Here is a 19,148-nt window from a genome sequence, read left to right as displayed (position 1 = left end):
AATGCGCATAGTTTCTGTGAATCATCCCAAGATATGCCACCGAGTTGAAGCTTCTTCAGATTAGGAAGACAAACTAACCCCTTTTCAATCGTAGGCAATTTACAGTGAAGCCGTCCATCCAATTGAAGCTCAATTAATGATCGAATTTCAAACATAAAACTTGGCAATAAAACAGAACGAGGTAGGTAATGGTCAACCATTATCTTGATCGTAGCTACATTACGTGTACAAATGAAACGAATCCATGACTTCAATATCCCCGGGCGAAACTTCTTAAGACCAGGGTCAGGAATATCAAGGTTGAAGGTGTGGATAAGTGGGGATTTGAGTTGGCGGAGGATATGATGTACGACAGCTTTGAATCTGATGAATCTTTTCTTTCGAATTTTCCGAGAACGGTTCCATGGAGGATCATCACCGTCGAATGAGAGGTGGGGGAGTTGAGTCCAGAGGTGGCGCCACCGTTTAGATAAAGCGGAGGTTGCGGCGGCGGATTTTAATGGTAAAAAAAAGAGTATTTCAACCAAAAGGGCGTCTGGGAGTGAGCTTAATCTGTCTTCTACACTAATTTTGTTGGGGTTCTCAGTCAAATTCTTATTCTTTGATTGCAACTTCCTTCTTTTGTGGTACGAGGAAATTTCAGCCATTATTAGAGGTAATTGTGATTGTGATTGAGATTGTTGTTGTTAATTCTAGGGTTTTTAATAAACAATCTGGTATTTAACCTTTGTGTGACATGAATAAACCTAACTCGTTATGGCATGATTCAATATTAATGGAAACGATATATTTAAAGATTAAGTTTATTAATAATCCAACCTATTTCAACCCAAATCAAATATAACTATCTCAGTTTAAAAACGTTAAAATATGTATGGGCCTAACCAACACGATAAATTTTAAAACTAACTCACTATTTGATTAATCAAACATGCCTATTAACACAACTTGTTTATTGTTAGACTCAATTATGAGTTTATGACCCAACTTGGTTATGACTCACCCCGTTCAAACCCGATGCTCAACTAACCCAACTCGGATAAAGTCCAACTTCATTATTACCAAATTCGATCGAACCAAGACCTTATTCAGCCCAGCTAAGCACAATTCTAACTCGCCTCCTTTCAACCCATTTTAGTTTAAAACCCAATATAACCTAACCAAAATTGACTAGATAATTTTCAAAATCAACCCAATTGACCAAGGTTAACTTGACCAAAATTCAAAATGCCAACCCTATCCGGTTGTGTTGATCCAAAATTTGAGAGAGTATTATTTTTACTATTCCCACGCACATAAAAGTATCGAAACCACAAAAAGTGAATGATGCAAAGACTCAAACTACTACGTATAAAAAACAAAGGAATCAATAGTCAGGGACTCAGGGAAAAACCATACGCTTCACACTTTAAACTTTTATAGCGCCACAAACGGTCTAAGATTGCTTATGTGTAAGTAAGATAATTTTGTCTCAATAAGCTCTTTGCCAAAAAAAAAAACGGACAATTATCAGTTTTTTTATTCCTTGATCTATGAAACAGTGAAGGTGACTTCATGAATTGCATAGATGATCAAGATTTATTGAAGCAAGGAGGCACAATAGTCAATAGTCACCAAGCAAATTATCTGGTAAGCTTGATTCAATGATCACTTGGTTATCTTTGGTTTGGCAGATCACTTGATTCAATGATCAATTAGTTGCTCAAGGGGTGAGGCATTAAACTATCTGGTAAATTTTTAGGTAAAAAAAAACTCAAAAAGAGATAGAATAACCTGTCAGAGATAACAAAAAAAGGACATTAGCAGTGCACATGTCAAAATTTTATAACAAAAGATGTACATTTAACTAAACAAATAAACTTATATCACTGCTAGAGTATTCACAATTGGTAGGACACTAATCAAGAAGAAAATTTTTGATATAACACAAGGGATTTTTTACATGGAAAATCTCTTCAATGTGAAGAGTAAAACTACGGGACTTGTAGGAGTCCACCTTTTTTTTTCTCCTATTTTTCTCTTATAGGAGGGTAACAAAATATAACAGGTTTCACAAAGATTAATAAACCACCAACTATACATTTAGTCATATACTATGATATCAACAATGAGAGGAGAAAGGTTACAAATATCACTAGAAAACAGGTTACAAAGCTCATATCTATGATGAAGCCATTTGAATCAAAGCTCCATGAATGCGGACCAGATCTAAGCACAAACGCACCAGAACAATCTTAATAACAGCATGTAGCATCACTGTGTAAGCTTTTCCCACCTTCTAGGAAGGGTTGAAAAACTCCACTAATCATTTGCTCAGTCCAATCCAATTCAACTACTGAAGTTATTGATGTACAAACAAGAGCCTTGATTTACCCTTCAAGAATGTTAAATGACTGACAGTTAAAAAAAAAAAACCTTTATAAATTCATTTTGCTTGATTCTTGGTGAATCACTGATTGCATCAATGATGCAAATAGCCAGGCATCACTAAGGAGCATCGAAAGAGCCACCATCTTCATTTCAGTACAACATTCCTAGTTTCCTACATTGCATCTCTGAAGCAAATCTCCTTCCTTGCAAAGTCTGGTAAAAACTTGCTCCCTCAGCTTGATTATGTTTTCCCCCTCAATAACTTGCAGCTTAAAGCACCCCAAAATTTTCATTATTATTAGCACCTGAAAGCATCGAACAATAACAAAATATAGCATAAGTGGTAAAAATTGCAAAGCACTTTTTAAGAGCTTGGAAGCTGTACTCATGCTTCAAAAATACAGTACTGTGTATCACCTGTTGCATCCACAATGCAAATCGCCTGGCATCTCTAAAGAGCATTGAAATATTCACCATTTACACTTGAGTGCAACATTCTTACGTCACTAAAACCTTGAAAAATTAATTGATAGATTTCAGCTTCCTAAAGCTTGCAGGACCACCTGAGTGAGGATATCATGGATCTGAGAAGAGCTACAATAAACAATAGCAATTAATGATTAATTTCAGAAACAAACCTATACGAAATGGAATACGACAAAATGAGTTGGATAAGAACAGAATTCAATTAAACAGGGTTATATAACTATAATTCTTCTTGGAAAAACCAGAGAAACTTACAGCAGCATGGGATTGTCCATCAGGGAATCATTGTTCCAATTTTTCAACAAAAAAAGGCAGAGGCGGCCTTAATTTGGTCATCACAATAGGCTATAATAAGCTGTCAGAATGTGAAGATAAGATTAGAAATTGTTGATCCTTAACCAAGAACAAACAGTAGAAAATGCATCACCTACAAAGAAAGCCTAACGATTGTTTCCTTCTCGTCAGTATGTGGTACGTCCTTTCAATTTTTCAACTTACATACAAATTAAGTTTCATGTTGTAGCATGAAAAATAGTATAAGAGAGAGACACCTTAATAATAAGGTTTGACAAAAAAGGAACAAAAGCACAAGTGCAGCTCATGCCAGCATTACAGTTTTCTGTTCTATGTGTATATACACTTATACCAACTGATTCAATGGTACAAAATTCCATACATCAGCATCCCATATTTCCATGCAAATTTGTATTCATGTTAATAATGTCACAATAATCACAAGTCACATAACTCATGGTTGTACACACAACAAACAGTGTTGGATCAATAATGACTTTGAAATTAGAATCACTAGCTATCTTAGGGGCGATATAATAGCACAGACAAAGCATATTTGACAGTAAGATGTTCCAGTATAATTGTTCTATTTAAATGTAGTATTAAGTTGAGTAAAATTTCCTATAGGTATCCTTCAATTGCAATAGGAGTTAGTTTATATCAATCATTCACATAAAAAACGCTCAATTGCATAAAAATGATATAGAGACATAAAAAGTATAGGTTTCAGAAACTCACAATTCAACATTAGAGATATGTTGGAGAAGGTGACAATCTTGGCCATTCGGCTTCTCATATCTTTTTTTCAGATCTGGACAAGCTCGTATATGAAGTTTTTGTAAAGAGGTAAGGCTTAGTAATGATTGTGGAAGTTTCGCCATTTTTAGGCAATTACCAATCTTCAGCTCACGGAGCAAGGAGAGGTTTCCAATCTCTTCTGGAAGTTGTTCCAAGTTTCTGAATCTTTCAAGTCCAAGGATCTGAAGCATTGGTACGCAAGCAATGAGTTGAGGGAGCTTTTCTTCCAAATCATCACTGACGCCGTGGATTATCAGTGTCTCAAGGACGTAAAGATTTCCCAGTGATATGTTTTTGCAACCTTTAACTACGAGATGCCGAATAGACTTTGAAGATTCTATCATCAAACTTGTCAGTTCCTGGTGATCATTTATTTTCAAGTTTTGTAGTCTAAAGAACCTACTACTGATTGACAGAGAAGCTGGTCCATCTTCAATCCCAGTAATATCCAGCTCTTTTAATGAAGTAAAAAAAGTAGTTGAAGATGATGATGATGAAAATGCTTCCTGATCATCAATTGACATCAGGTACAATTCAAACACCTTCCTATTAGCCCTAAATGACTCCAGCTTTGGAGCTAGAGACATTGACATCAACTTGGGGCACTGAAATACTTCTAATCGCCAAAGACGAGGAAACGACAACTGCCTTGTCTCACCATGATCATCCATTGATGGTCTTGTCCACCCCTTTAGAGACCTCAAACCCGATAAAAGCAAGACTTCTAAGGAAGGGAAGTAGACATTGTGGGCTCCAAAACCACACTTTCCACCACCAACCCGGATGTCATCTTCATCTTCTACATACTCTAACTCATAAAGTCTAGCTAAAAAAAGAGTTTTGAGATGAGGCAGCCGACTCAAGTGAGGGAGAACTCTGCAATTATGACATTCCATAATATCAATGGCAACAAGATTAGATACCCCATCTAACCATCTACGAGGCATCTCAAATCCTTTGTACTCCTGAAAAAAAATATGTTTAAGATTTGGAGGCAGTTGCAAGCACATTAACATTTTATCAATTAAAACTAAATCAGGAGTAACTTCCATGGATCCAAACATTAATTCAAGATGTGTCAATTTCTGATTGTTCATCAAAGTTGCTCTTTGTGCTTCCACAACAGCATCACTTCGCCACTTTTTAAATTGAATATTTAGATATCCAGTAAAATTCAAGGAAGGTAATGAATCCATACCATAGTTTTCCCCAACAATAAATGAATCTAACACTTTCAGAGATGTCATTTTCCCAAATCCTGTCGGCAAATCACTCAAACCGCTCCCAGAGATACCCGAAAATAATACATATGTTAACAGGGTGTTATCAGGGACTTATCGTTCCAGTTAGCAGCATTAAGTTGCGGTATTTCAACAGCAAAAAAGCAGAGCAGGCCTTAATTAGGTATCACAATTCACAATAGGCTATAAGCTGTCCAAATGTGATGATACAATTAGAAATTGTTGATCCTCCTTAACCAAGAACAAACAGTAGAAAATGCATCACTTAGGCTAAAAAGCTAGCCGAAATTTGTTTCCTTCCTTCTCATCAGTTTATGTCCTTTCATTTTTTTAACTTACATACAACTAAAGTTTCATAATATTGTAGTAAGAAAAAAATGTTCATACCTTAAGTAATTGCCGCGGCTGTATTTCAGTTATGTCAATTGATAAACCGGTGGTATAAAATGTAAAGGATTTGATCAAATCATATTAATTGATATTGTTTATAGTTAGCAATCCGTTGATTTACTCTTTAGATTGATAGTCAAAGATATCCCTTATTTTTAGCTAATGTTCCTAGACAAGTAGTTCAATGTATCTAGTCGGATTATATTGGTTACTCATGTACTATATATACTCATGGAATCACATCAATATAATTAAGCTTTCCAACATTCTCTTTCTCATAACTCTATCATGGTATCATGAGCTTTCTTATCCTCATTTTAACCCCATTTTAACTTATACCTCCTTCCATTTTGCCACTCCTAGGCCTTTTGTCCTTTCTCTTTCTTATCCCCAACTCTCCTCAATCCGCAAATTTACTCCAACAGCAATCACTTATTGATAATAGTGATGAGGATGAACAACCCCAGACTAAATTTTCTGCAGATAAGCCATTGGTAAAGCTGAAATTTAAGATTTCAGTTAAATTTGAAGTTCTAGTGTTCAAATTTTGAAGGGGTCTAACATTGTACATTTGTGCTTAGAAAGTATCCAGTAATGCACAAGTGATATATGCTGAGTTTGTGAAGAGTAGTGTGAAAACTGAGGATTGCCCTTCTGATGGGTTCCCTGAATTTGCCATTTATTGTTGGTACCTCTAATGTGGGTAAATCGTCACTTCTTAAAAAGGATAGATACACCATTAAAATGTACAAAATTCAATTCTCAATTTCTCATTGCATTTGAAAGTTAGATGCATGTTTAAACTTCACTTATCTGGTATTTATTTCCAAATAAACCAATCACAATTACCAAGTCAATAAAGGAAACGGAAAAAAAAAACAAGGAACAAAAGGCCAAAGGTAGGCAATAACCATTCCATTTGTAGTATGTTACAGTACACAAAAGCAAGTTAACATACAGGTTCATAGATAACAGGAATCGCTATCAGCTGATACATTCATCAGTTTTATAAGCATGGTGAATTTCCTAACATTACCGACGGGCAAAAATTAAGCTAAACTTAGGATGGCAATGATCAAAACTCATGAGAGTAGTCTTGCATTACTAATTGTTAGATTTCTCACAAAATGCACACGTGTTGTGACGCAGGATTCTAATTTTTGAAGGTTACAATCAATCCATTTTGAGAACAATCACTTGATACACGGATGAAAGTACCAACAAACTCAAACTGACTAGGTAAAGAACCCTTTGAAACAGCTAACAGTGTTTTATATACCTTGTATTCCCACCATAGTATGTCTTTGTTACAGTCTTCATCATTAGAATTATCATCATCATGATCATCATAAATATCATTAGAATCATCATCCTCAATGTTATCTGAATTAGTATAAATAGATAATGCACAAAGCTGCCCCAAAACATTTGCATCACTTAAAATGTAGTCAAGCAACCTCATATTATTGGCATTCCACCTTTTTGGGTGTATTTCAAGTTTCTTGAGCTTGCTAAACAAAAACAATGGTATTGGATTTTGGACATCAAACCCCCCACCAATAAAATCACCATTCAAACTAAGATGGGTTACATTACAGAAGATTGACCGAACATCAACATCCAAGTAATTAAGGGCATTGAAGAAATCCATATATTCACCCAGGCAAACAGACTTGACACCAGAAATCCTTTGAAGAAGGGGTAGCATTCTACCAAACTTATCGGTACGACAGCTTCTTATACCCAAAATACTAAGTTCTGCCCTAAGCAATTTAGTTGGATAATCATCAAAGCTATAATATCCAAAATAAGCATGTAGAAGAAGGTGTTCCAACATTGGTGTATCAATCACAAACTTGATGCTTCGTGACACTACTGAATAAATAATCAAAGACTTCAACATGGGTAATGATATAATCACAACATCAGCATTGCGAATATCAAATTCTAAAGACAAAAGTTCCAAAAGTGGGCAAGAATTAATAAATGCCCATAATTTTTCTAAATCGTTGAAATGAATGTTGGCACCCAATTCAAGTTTCTTCAGATTAGGAAGACTAACTACCCCATCTGTGAGTTCAGGCAACTTACAATGAAGGGATCCACCCAACTGAAGCTCAACAAGTGATTGAATTTCAAAGATACAACTGGGTAAATAAACCCCACGAGTTAAATCGGAGGAAGGGTCGAGAATTACCTTGATTGTAGCCACATTTCGAGTAAAAATTAAACTAATCAACGATTCCAACGTCTTCGTGCAAAGTTTAGGTCTGGCGCCAGGATCAGGGATAAAAAGGTTCAAAGATTGGATATGTGGGGAGGTGATTTGGGCGAGAATATGATATACGATGTCTTTGAATTGGAAGAAGGTTCGAGTTCGACTTAAGGAATCGGCATTGGAAGGAAGCCATGGTGGGTTATCTCCGTCGAAGGTGAGGTGGGTGAGATGAGTCCAGAGGTGGCGCCACCGGTGGGATAAGACGGAGGTTGCGGCGGCGGATTTGAGTGGGAGAAGAGATAGAATTTCGAGTAGAAGGGTGTCTGGAAGTGAGCTTAATCTGTCTTCTTCACCATTGTTGTTGGAATTCTCATTCTTTGATTGCAAGTTGTAAGAGGAAGTTTCAATTTCAGCCATTTTTGGGGGTGAATTCTGTAGGTGAAACAGTGAAAGGTTAATGGAATTGGAAGGGTTTAACCTTTTTAACTCTTTAAGGTGTGACGCTATGTTGTAAATGAGTAACTCTTCATTTTAAAAAAGTGTGTACAATTAATGAGCTCCTAACTCTTCATTTTAAAACTAGTCTCAATTAGGGATGATAATCTATTCGAGTTTGATTTGAATCCGATCCAAATAAGAAAAAAAAAACTGATCCGATGCAATTGTCCCAAGTCATAACTCTTCATTGTAAAAAAGTGTGTATAATAAATGAGTTCCTAACTCTTCATTTTAAAACTAATCTGAATCTTCTATTTTACTATTGTGTCTCATTCAATTTAATTAGTCCATATAATTTTAAATATCAATGATATTTAAATTTTTTTTTTTTTTTTTTGGTGTTCTACCCGGTTCACCCTTTGGGCTAATCCGGATTCGGGGATCAGTTCTGGGTGGTTAGGTTCCAGTCCCCTCCCAATTGTTGTTGCGGGGGATCGAACACATGTCCTCCCTATCAAGTGTAAAATGAAAATAAATAAATTTTACTCCGTACATAGTTTATATGCTAGTCCTTATCTTTGTGTTTATTTCCTTCCTTTTAATTCAACCACTTTTTTTTTTTTTCAGTACACGATTTTTTTTTTCTCTTGTATAAAATTAAGACAACTTATTTTGTATTTCAATACCCAAATTCAAGTCTCACCATTGGAGATGGTCTAAATGTAAAGAATAAAAATAAACACCATAATGAAAACGTAAAAAACAAAAGGGAATGGATGGAGTACTCTTTAACTAAACAAAACATCTTGACCAAAAAAAAAAAAAACTTTAATTTATGGGAATACTACGTAGAATATTAAATCATGTTTTTATTATGGCAACCAAACATGATTTAATATTTACTACTCCGTAGAAATTAAAATCTCCCAGAGTAGGACTTTTCAAATAAATAAATAAATAAATAATTAAAAAAAAAATAAAAATAAAAAACCTTATGGAGTAGGACAAAACGATTGTGAAAGTTAGATGCATGTTTAAACTTCACTTATCACTTTTCAAGGAATTATTTCCAAATAAACCGATCACAAATACTCCATACAAAATAAGTTTTAAAGTCAGTAAAAAAAATATTTAGAAAACAAATTTTTAAAAAAAAAGTACACCAAAGGTAGACCTTAACCATTCTACTCGTAGTAAAGCCAAGTACGGAGTACTCCGTATACAGCTTTTATGGGCAAATTTTAGTCCCAAAATGTGATGATAATAATAATAATAATAATAATAATAATAATAAAAAATAAATAAATAAATAAAATAAAAAAAGCGGCATCAACTCTCCATCTTCCCAGCACCATTAGTCCATTACTAATCCCTAAAGAGCTATCCCATCAGGCCATCACCATTAGTCCATTATATCCAATTTTAAGATCAGGCATATGTCATCGGTTAAAAACCATAAGAAAATACAAGTTCATTTATTTGATATACAAGTTCATTTATTTGATATATATGTTTATAAACCATATAAAGGGGTAAAATAGAGAAATACCTGAAGTAAGTGGGGGCAAACTGGTAAAATGCAGATGCTGATACGTGTGTTGATTAGGACAACTTAACACATAGTCATATTGCTACACCGTATTGAATTAACGACTGTTACCCAAGTACCTAACGGCATCAAAGTGTCGTCTCTCTTACCCACGCCATTACCATTCACATAATCACATAGTAAGGTAAGCTCAATGAAAGCTTCAATGGTGGACATGATCACCCCTACCCTTTGGGGTTGACCATGCCATTAACTTCACCCTTTAATCATAGGGTTTTCATTTAATTTGGCGGCAAAGCCGCCGGAAATGGTAGTGTTGGTAGAATGAAGGTGGAGATGTGGAAGTTGTGTTGGTGGAATGAAGGAGGAGATGAGGAAGAGTTGTCGGTGGAGGATGGACACAGTGAAGATGTGGTGTTGATGGGAGATGGCTGGAGATCGGGGAAGAAAGGAGGAAGCTTCAATGGAGTAAACTTTTCGTCACCCCGTCAACTCTCACAGTTAACCTCTGTTAACAAAATCTCTGTCCTACTCAGCATAAGCATCCACCATGGAATGTTATATCAGACAAGGAAAGCTGAGATGTTACATTTACTATTCACTTTATTTACAAATAAGTCATTTGATTAACATAACTTGTTAATCAAATAGATCAATGGGGGCCGCCTCTTGCTTCCATAGTTCATTCAGTGATATAAGTTACACGTCGCAAGTAATAACCATAACCATGAATTGTCACCCAAAAGGATTTAAATAGCCAAAAATGGACACAAGCCAGAATTAACAATTTAATTTAGGTGCTTAAGGTTAACAGATTAACCATATAATTACAAGGCTATCATTTAGAATTCCCCAATCTTTTAGGGTGCAACAATTGCATCGACTATACATGTAACTAACTCACTTTTAGTATCAAAGAGTAGAGACATACTAAATATTCCATCAAAATAACAATACAAGCATGCAGGAACTCTATACTTTTTACTTTGCAATGAGAACTGGTATTCTGGGCTAGAACCATTTAGGACATAAACAGCCTCAGACGTCTGAACATGTAATTTATTAGTTCAATTTAAAGTTCTAGTGTTCAAATTTTGAATGGGTCTAAAATTGTACATTTGTGCTTAGAAAGTATCCTAGTAATGCACAAGTGATATATTGATTATATTCTTCCTCGTACTATGACTCATATACTCCTTCAGCCTAGGTTTGGTCTAGAAAATGAAAACTAACATTAATCTCATTGTAACTAACATACAATGACTAATATGAGCATTAAGAAGGATATCTATCCCAACGCAACTATTAATTCAAGGTGGATGGAGTACAACCAACCTCAAACATAAAGTTACCAAATTTTTGTTTAAGGATTCACACAAACATATTTTATATTCAACAAGAAATCAACTTAATGCAATAATGCAGTTGTAAGTTCTTAAACCGTCGCATTATCCAACTTTTCTAAGTCATTTTTTATGCTCAAAATTTCAGCTAATTTGCTTCCAACAATAACAATATTCTGCACAAGTTCACAACAAGCATTAATCAACCCATCAACCAAAAATTAAAGTCCTCAAAAAAAAAAATTAAAACCCCTACTTTTTTAATTTATAGGAAAAAAAATAACAAGATTTGAGACATATTTTTTGAGAATTTGGATTGAAATTAACTGAGAATTTTGCCAAATTCTCGTTTTTACCAGAACCTATGGCTCGTTCTTAAATCGCAAACAACCCTTGACGAATTTAATTTTGAGATCCTTCATAAATTTAACAATCTGCCCAGATTGAGAAATTGCTATTCAATTAATTTTTTTTTTTTTTTATAAAAATCACCTAACCTTATAACCTGATTCGATGGAGGAGAGAAAGCCCAGTTTGCGCTTCAATGGAGAGAAAGCACAATGCATTGCTTTTAATTACACTTCTATAGCAGGCACTTTGATTTTCAGCGATAACAGATTAAATCTTGTTTTTATGATTTAATTGGGTGAATGTCGTGTTGTTATACTAAAAAATTAAATTGATTTGATCATGCTTTTGGATTAGTCAATGGTGTGAGATAATACATTGCTTGTAATTATATTTTCAGACCGATGAAAATGGGCTGTTGTGGATGCTTTGGGTTCTCGAGAAGGAAAAAATCGATTGCAAGGCTGAAGTTTCGAATTGATGGGTTTACGACTGTTACTACTCATAAACCTTTGCTAGATGATGCTGAAGATGATGATAATGGAGAAGAAATTGGAAAATATTAGATTTAAGTATGAACTACGGAGTATTAAAGAGGGTGAATATGTAAATATTCATTTTGAAGAATATAATTGGAAGAACACTATTCATAAGAGTATTCTTCCACTTTTTGTAAGGTAGGGAAATATAAGGAAAATTGTAAAAAAAAAAAAAAAAAAAAAAAAAAAAAAACTATCAATCACAATAGGACACGTGTTCGGTTTTACCTATGAAATTGGCTACCAACCGGTCATGTTCTATTTATACCAGATTTATGTCAAAGGTCGTCTTATTCTGATATAATCAAATTAAAAGATCGTTTTATTTTTGGAAGACCACTCAAAGGTCGTTTTATTCTTGACAATTTTCCCTTTTAAAAATTAATATCGCGAATTAAATAAACTTGTAAATTAATACCGTAAATTTTTTAAAAAATTTTGGTTTTATGACCAGACTCCAATTAAGATCATTTTGACGTCACTTTTTCCCTTTAATCCACGTTTAACCCATTGTTAATTAACCATTTGAACGACAATAAATAAATAAATAAATAAATAGCAGGAAAAAAATGCCCCTAAACCACTAATCTTCCTCCTTCACCATTGCGAAACACCCTTCAAGATTCTAACACCAAATTCACACTAATTCTTCTCATCTATCCTTCAATTGCTCTAGGTGAACATGTAATTTGCCTCTACTAAGTTCTTCTTTAGGATTTTCGAATTTCGGGATTAATATATTATGATTTTCGTTAATTAACATAGGGATTTTGTAATTTTTCTTTGAATTAAGCTATTAATAAAACATAATATATATATATATATATATATATATATATATATATATATATATATATATATATATATATATATATATATATATATATATATATATATATATATATGTGATTTTTCTTTGAATTAAGCTATCAATTAAGCATAATATGTGATTTTTCTTCAAATTAAGCTATCAATTAAGATTAAGTGTGATATTTCTTTGAATTAAGCGAGCCATATCAGCTAATTCTAGCGTGGAATTGTAAATTGTTTCCTTTCTGTCCTCCTCCTTCAGTATACCTCCCTTTTCCTTTATTGCTCGAATTTCTTGTCAATTTTGCAAAGTAAAGGATTCGTGGTAGAGAAGAAGAATCGTGACGCCAATTTGGTGAGTATTCTTCAATAGAGGTTGAAGGTTAAAGTGAAATTATAAGAGATAATGAAAGGAAAAAAGTTTTTAAATTTAGTTGGGGACTGGAGTAACCATGGGTTAGGGGATTTTTTATTTTAAAAACTTAATTAATAGTTAAATGTGGGTTAAAAGGAAGAGTGATTTTATAAATGGTCTAAAGTGGAGTACTCTGGTAGTAAAATAAAAAATAAAAAAAAAAATTATGGAGGTAATTCACATGTTTTTTAATTTGCAAAATTAAATTTCAAAATAACGTTAATATGCAATAGTAAATTTGAGATTGCCTATCTTTGATAAGCGATCTCAGTTTTTTTTCATTCTAGAGACCATTTCTAATAAAGCAGTCTCTTTGACAAACAGGGGCTTAACTAGAGAACACCTCTAAGACAATCTCATTGGCCAATTTGGACGGGTCTCTTTGGCCCATTTTGTTGTGCTAAAATTCTCTCTCGAAAAGAGTAGACAAACCTTGTCTTTCGAAGGAGATCGAAAAACCCTTATCTTTTGAAAGAGAGGGAGAAATTTTTTTTTTCTTCAAAAGGAGGAAGCGTTATAATAAACCTGTAAAAAAAAACAAGGATTGAGGTTTTCAACTGGTTAAAGTCGATAGAAGTCCATTCAAAAATCAACAATAGAAACTAGGGTTTTGGAGAGAGGAAGGAGAAGATAAGAAAGATTATTATCATAAGGAAATTTTGCAAAAAAACCACCTTTTAAATCTTATTTTTTTACAAATAACCACCTTTTAAAAAAATTGTTGCAAAAAAACCATCAATTTTAAAAATTTTGTTGCAAATTACCACTTTTTTAGCCAAATTTATCAATTGTGTTACATTGAATTGGTGGTAAGTTGCAACAAAAATTTTAAAATTGATGATTTTTTGCAACATTTTTTTAAAAGGTGGTGTAGACACCCATTTGTGTCTCCCTAAAACCAAACCCAGTGATGAGTGCCTTTCACGTCGAATCATAATCGAATGAAACGAAAGTGTGGAAAGGTCTAGTGTTGCGGAAAGTTTTATTTTCTCTTCTCTCTGTTTTTGAAAACTTTATTTTTAAGAAAACAGCCAATTCAATTTGGTTGGTCCATGATATGGGTCCAATAGTGGTATAGTTGGATGGGGCTTGCAAAGACCTTTCCAACAATATATATAAGCCCAATTCCGATGAATATTGAGGAATTTATGGCCAATTTACTAAACTGGGCCCGGTTTGAGTTTTAAGTACGACCCTATGATCTAGGGGAGGGCCTAATATAGTTTATCATTCCTAATGTAATTAGGAATGGTTTTTGTCTTCTAGAACATTCTAGAAGGTTTTATCATTCTTAATTCAATTAGGACTCTTTAGAGTTTTAATCAGGTCAAATAGCATTTTCGATTGAAATTATATTATTTTATCTTCCAGTACGGTAAAATTATCAGATTTTCGAAAACGCGTTAAAATCCGGTTTGGCGTCCAACCCCAGGCCTTGGCGCCTGGAATCAGGATTAGCGCCAGACGCCAGCATTGGCGCCTGGCGCTAGCCACTGGTCGTGGCGCTAATGAGCCAGGGCTGGCGCCAAGGTGTTTTTGTGGTCTTCAGACTCTATTTTGATAAATTATCTTTTTTGGATGATTTTCTCTATAAATATCGTATCAAAAACTTCGTTTTCATTCATCAACAATTACGATCATCAACAATCACGATCACCAAATCTCATCAAGATTTTCTTGATTATTCTCTCTCTCTCTTTTTCTAAACTAGCCTTTTCTCAAATACAAAATTCCGCATTCACAATATCTAGAAACACCTAGCCATATTCGAAGTTGCCTTCGCCCTAGACGTGAAAGGTTTTAATTTCTGAGGGTTTGGTCCCAAATCTCTATTTCAATTATTTAATTTAATTGTTTTGTTTATTATTTTCCTTGAAGTTACTAATGTGTGTATTTTGTTATTAGAAAGAGGTACGAGGCATCCAAGTAAGTACTTTAATGGTTTAATTGATATTATGATATAGAAATCATGTTTAGATTGTTATTTTGATTCCTAGTATCATGTCTAGGGTAACTTTAATATTAAGTATGATTAAAAGTATGATGCCTTTTATTCTCTTCCTAATATTTATTCATGTTAGTATCATGTTAGGGTTAAAGATTTGATTTTTATTGCTTAGTGACATGCTAGGGTTTGTTATTAATCTTGTTAGTATCGTGCCTAGGATCTTGCTATTTTTATTATGCTTTAATATTAACATGAACATGATTATGATTATAATTGTTATAATGATTATGAATACTATTATTTTGATGATTATTTTATTTATGATAATTATTTCAATTATTACTAATATGATGATTATTTTCTTTTATGATTATTATCATGATTATTTCAATTATAATTTATTTTTATGATGATGATTATAATTATTATTCATGATTATTATTTATTATGTTGCTTGATGCTTATTATTTATTGCTTGATCACCTTTTATGCATGTTAAAGGGAATTTGGTACTTGTAATCACGCTTAATAAGATAATTAATAATCTTGTTAGGTTAACTTTGATTATAATTCAAGCGATCGTCAATAATAATTTATATGTGCATTAAATTCAACCAACATAGATTAAACAGGTTTAGGGTTAATCCTATTGATTGCATGTTAATCAGAAAGCGCACATGAATACGAGCAGAATAAAGTAGAGGCCTATTATTAGGGCAGGTTCAATCTCTTTTAGGTTGGATTTGTACCTTCATCCCCGAACCCTTATTTGGTTCATGACCTTATGGAGTTGACGATCTCTTGGATCGTTAAGGGGTGTAACCTTCATCCTATGAACGTTTTACAAGTTCCTTAAAAACTTGTAGGCGACTCTTTTGCTCTATCTTCTTCCCTTTTGGACGCCACCGTACTTTAGTGTATGATCACAGTGGGGTTCAAGCTAGTGGGATTTTAAAGGCTTGAAATTATTCCCTACAGTTTTTGGCGACTCCACTGGGGAGGATTTCTATTTTAATTCCTGAATTTGTTTCGGCAATGATTTAGAATGAGTGGATGAGACTCGAAAAGTTCTAAGTATCTCATGTGCGTAATTTTGATTAACATTGTGTCATATGCATAAAAAGGTTCTCATTGGAAAGACCATCCATAATGAGTCAAAAACATAAGGATTTACACGTAGGAAATTTGAGAAATGTCTTTCACAACTAGGACTGAAATAACACCACGTGAAACTGGATGATTTTATTGAGCACAGAAAGCTGCTGAGGCATGTGGGAAGTAGCGTCAGGGGCCAGAGCTTGGCGCCACACTTTTAGCCGTAGCGCTAGACGCCAATATTGGCGCCAGGCGCTACAGTTAAAAGTTGGCGCCAGTCTCTGTTTGCTGGCGCCAATTTCCCCCAATACCGAGCCAGAATTTTTTTCTCACTTTTCTGAAACCCATATGTGTTCTACATATGGACATAACCCTCTGGGAATTCATGTTCTATCTACCCGATTGAACGCTCCTGGCAACAAAGGGTACATCTGAGAGGTTGAATTCACCAAACCATGGAAGCGAGTTTTTCTAAAAAAACTCGCGGTGTTCTATCCACACGCGTTAACCCTTCACGGTTAGGCTTCTACGCGGTGCATCTGGACAATTAACCATGGACCCTGTTTGACTAAACCATATCCCAAACTTTAGAGAACTAGAGCCATGGTTAGGTTGCGAACTCATTGCATCATGTTGTGCCTACTTGACTAATTGTGCATATATATTTTATGCTCCTCTTAACCGTTTGTTGATTTGTGTTGAGATTAAAATTAATGACTTAAAGAACTTTGCCTAATTAATTAATTAAATAATTAATTAATTTGAGTCAATAAAGTCTATTTTCTTTAATCGGAATTGACCTAGTACGACTTTAGGCATACCCCAGTTGGCTAATAATACCGAAAACAGTCCTGGACCGAAGCTCCAATATTGGTGCCAAAATCTGAGCTGTAGCGCCATTGTATGGTGTGTAGCGCCAAATATTTACTAAAAAGTCTGGCGCCAATCACCATATTGTGACGCCAATTATGTCGCTTGGCCGACAATTCGAATTATTTGTCGAGTCATCACCTAATGTCTATTTAGTCAATTTTCTGTTTAACTCGACTAATTTTGCTGTTATAATGCTTAATTAAATTAATATTCGAGTTTAGGCACTAAGTCCCATGGTATTACACAAGAGTCCAAGCATGTCACCTACACTCACTAGTCTTAGCACACACTTTGAGCACATGTCACCATGACCATATCTTAGGTTCATGCATTAGTCGGTCTTTTCCGTCATTTGAGTTGGGAGGTACATTCTAATCCTAATTCTTCATATCCCTCCATCTAAATCTTCTTTCACATTTTATTCCAATTTTCTTTCATTCCTCCATCCATTGCATGTTGAATAAAGTTTGAGTTAAATAATTAATGATAATTATCCCCAAATTCCATTCCCACAGTACTTGGTCGAGGAGAGAAGGGCGATTAATCAAGGACAACACCTTTGTTCAAGTCTTACTTTTTGATAAACCGATTCGTCAAAAGAGAAAGGCTAAGAAGATAATGGCAACTCAAGAAGAAGTCAATGAGCTTAGGAACCAATTGATTACCATGACTGAAACACTGAAGCTACTCACCCTCAAGGTTGATGATCCCGTGAAGCAACAACGGATGGACCTCATGCAAGAGAGTCTAAGCAAGCTATCTAGTGACTACAAATTCCAGGGCATGAGTTCACAAGGGGTCTCGCTGGACAAGGAACTTCTTCCGCATAAGTTCAACGCCACTGATATCCCTAAATTCAAGGCAACAGACAACCCTTACTTCCATCTAAGAGCTTTTGAAACTATAATGAGCATTAAGGGTATCGATAAGAAGGTTTTCCCCTCTCTGTTCCCACTATCTCTTGAAACCGTTTGCCAACAATGGTTCTTCTCCCTTGACAAGGAGAAAACCTCTACCTGGGAATCGATAGCAAACGCTTTCGTAAATAGGTACAAGTGAAATATTCAAGTTGAAACCGATCATAGACAACTTGAGATACTAAGACAAAAAGAGAATGAAGGCTTTACTTCTTTCTTTAATAGATGGAGAGAAACTTCCGCCAAGATGATTGAGGTCCCCACCGAAAAAGAATCCGTGAGGATATTTATCAAGAATCTCCAAGAAAAGTATTCAAAGCACTTAAAATATCAACACAACTTGAATACTTTCAAGGCCGTCTATGACATAGGTATCGAGATCGAAGATGACCTCGCAAAGCAAAAAGCTACTAACACTAGCAACCACGGTGGCTGGAAAGGAAAGAAGAGCGACAATCCTTCTTCTTCCGAAAGCGCCCACTCTAGTAATAATGTTAGTACCTTTGACCATAATGATGTCTTAGCCGTGGACAATCAAGGATCTAAAAGGAAACCCAGGCGAGAGTTCACATCCATTGGAATGACCTACGATGCTGCTTTCGATCGTCTCTATGATCGAGGATTAATCAAACCTATTGGCCCTACCGAGGATCCAACACCAGAAAATCGATCTTCGAGATGGAATCCAAATTCCTATTGCAAGTACCATCGAGGAAACGGTCATACCACCGATGAATGCTACAGGTTTCAAAATCTCATTCAAGATCTCATAGAAGCAAATAAGATCTCATTGCCTCTAGCTAGCGAGAAGACTGGATGATGTCGGAGCAAACAACACAAGACAAGAGGCGAGCTTCAACGACAAGATTTCGTGACCTTTTTTTTCTATTTCTTTTTTCCTTTCCCCAATAAGTCTAGCATAGGCACCTTTTCTTTTCCTTTAGATTATTTTGTAGTTTTTCTTTTCTTTTCCCTTTTTAATAAAATGAGCATTTATTTCCTTGCATATGATCATTTCATTACATTGTATTCAAAAAAAAAAAAATCCATGTCGAATTAAGCACAAGGTATACCAA

The 19,148-nt window shown here is 34.7% G+C and overlaps 3 protein-coding genes across 6 annotated transcripts in view; all 3 read right to left on the bottom strand.

Annotated features, from left to right (window-relative positions):
• Positions 1–1,892: 1,892 nt before the first annotated feature.
• Positions 1,893–19,148, bottom strand: part of LOC145591375 (uncharacterized) — a 36,608-nt gene continuing 19,352 nt past the window's right edge. For 2 of the 4 annotated variants that reach the window (XM_081647810.1, XM_081647812.1), the window contains exons 5-9: positions 7,777–8,229; positions 3,889–4,913; positions 3,112–3,211; positions 2,788–2,964; positions 1,893–2,675 (exon numbers count right to left, since the gene is read on the bottom strand). The gene's annotated coding sequence lies outside the window, so the exon portion shown is untranslated. Of the gene's footprint in view, positions 2,676–2,787; positions 2,965–3,111; positions 3,212–3,888; positions 4,914–7,776; positions 8,230–13,051; positions 13,765–19,148 lie in introns of those variants that run through there. The other 2 variants (XM_081647811.1, XM_081647814.1) reach the window with 2 other exon arrangements.
• LOC145591706 (putative disease resistance protein RGA3) lies at positions 3,885–5,195 on the bottom strand. The gene has a single exon (XM_081648211.1). The coding sequence runs from the start codon at positions 5,193–5,195 to the stop codon at positions 3,885–3,887; it is 1,311 nt and encodes a 436-aa protein (XP_081504337.1).
• On the bottom strand, positions 6,733–8,214 carry LOC145591705 (F-box/LRR-repeat protein At4g14103-like). The gene has a single exon (XM_081648210.1). It carries the CDS (start codon positions 8,212–8,214, stop codon positions 6,733–6,735), a length of 1,482 nt encoding a protein of 493 aa, XP_081504336.1.

Source organism: Chenopodium album, chromosome 18 (assembly GCF_948465745.1).
Source record: "Chenopodium album chromosome 18, dcCheAlbu1.1, whole genome shotgun sequence".
NCBI classification, from domain to species: Eukaryota; Viridiplantae; Streptophyta; class Magnoliopsida; order Caryophyllales; family Amaranthaceae; genus Chenopodium; species Chenopodium album.
This window is presented reverse-complemented; position numbering and strand designations above follow the sequence as displayed.

Coding starts and splice junctions, on each gene's coding strand:
- LOC145591706 (XM_081648211.1), bottom strand. CDS start 5,195: ATGACATCTCTGAAAGTGTTAGATTCATTTATTGTTGGGGAAAACTAT.
- LOC145591705 (XM_081648210.1), bottom strand. CDS start 8,214: ATGGCTGAAATTGAAACTTCCTCTTACAACTTGCAATCAAAGAATGAG.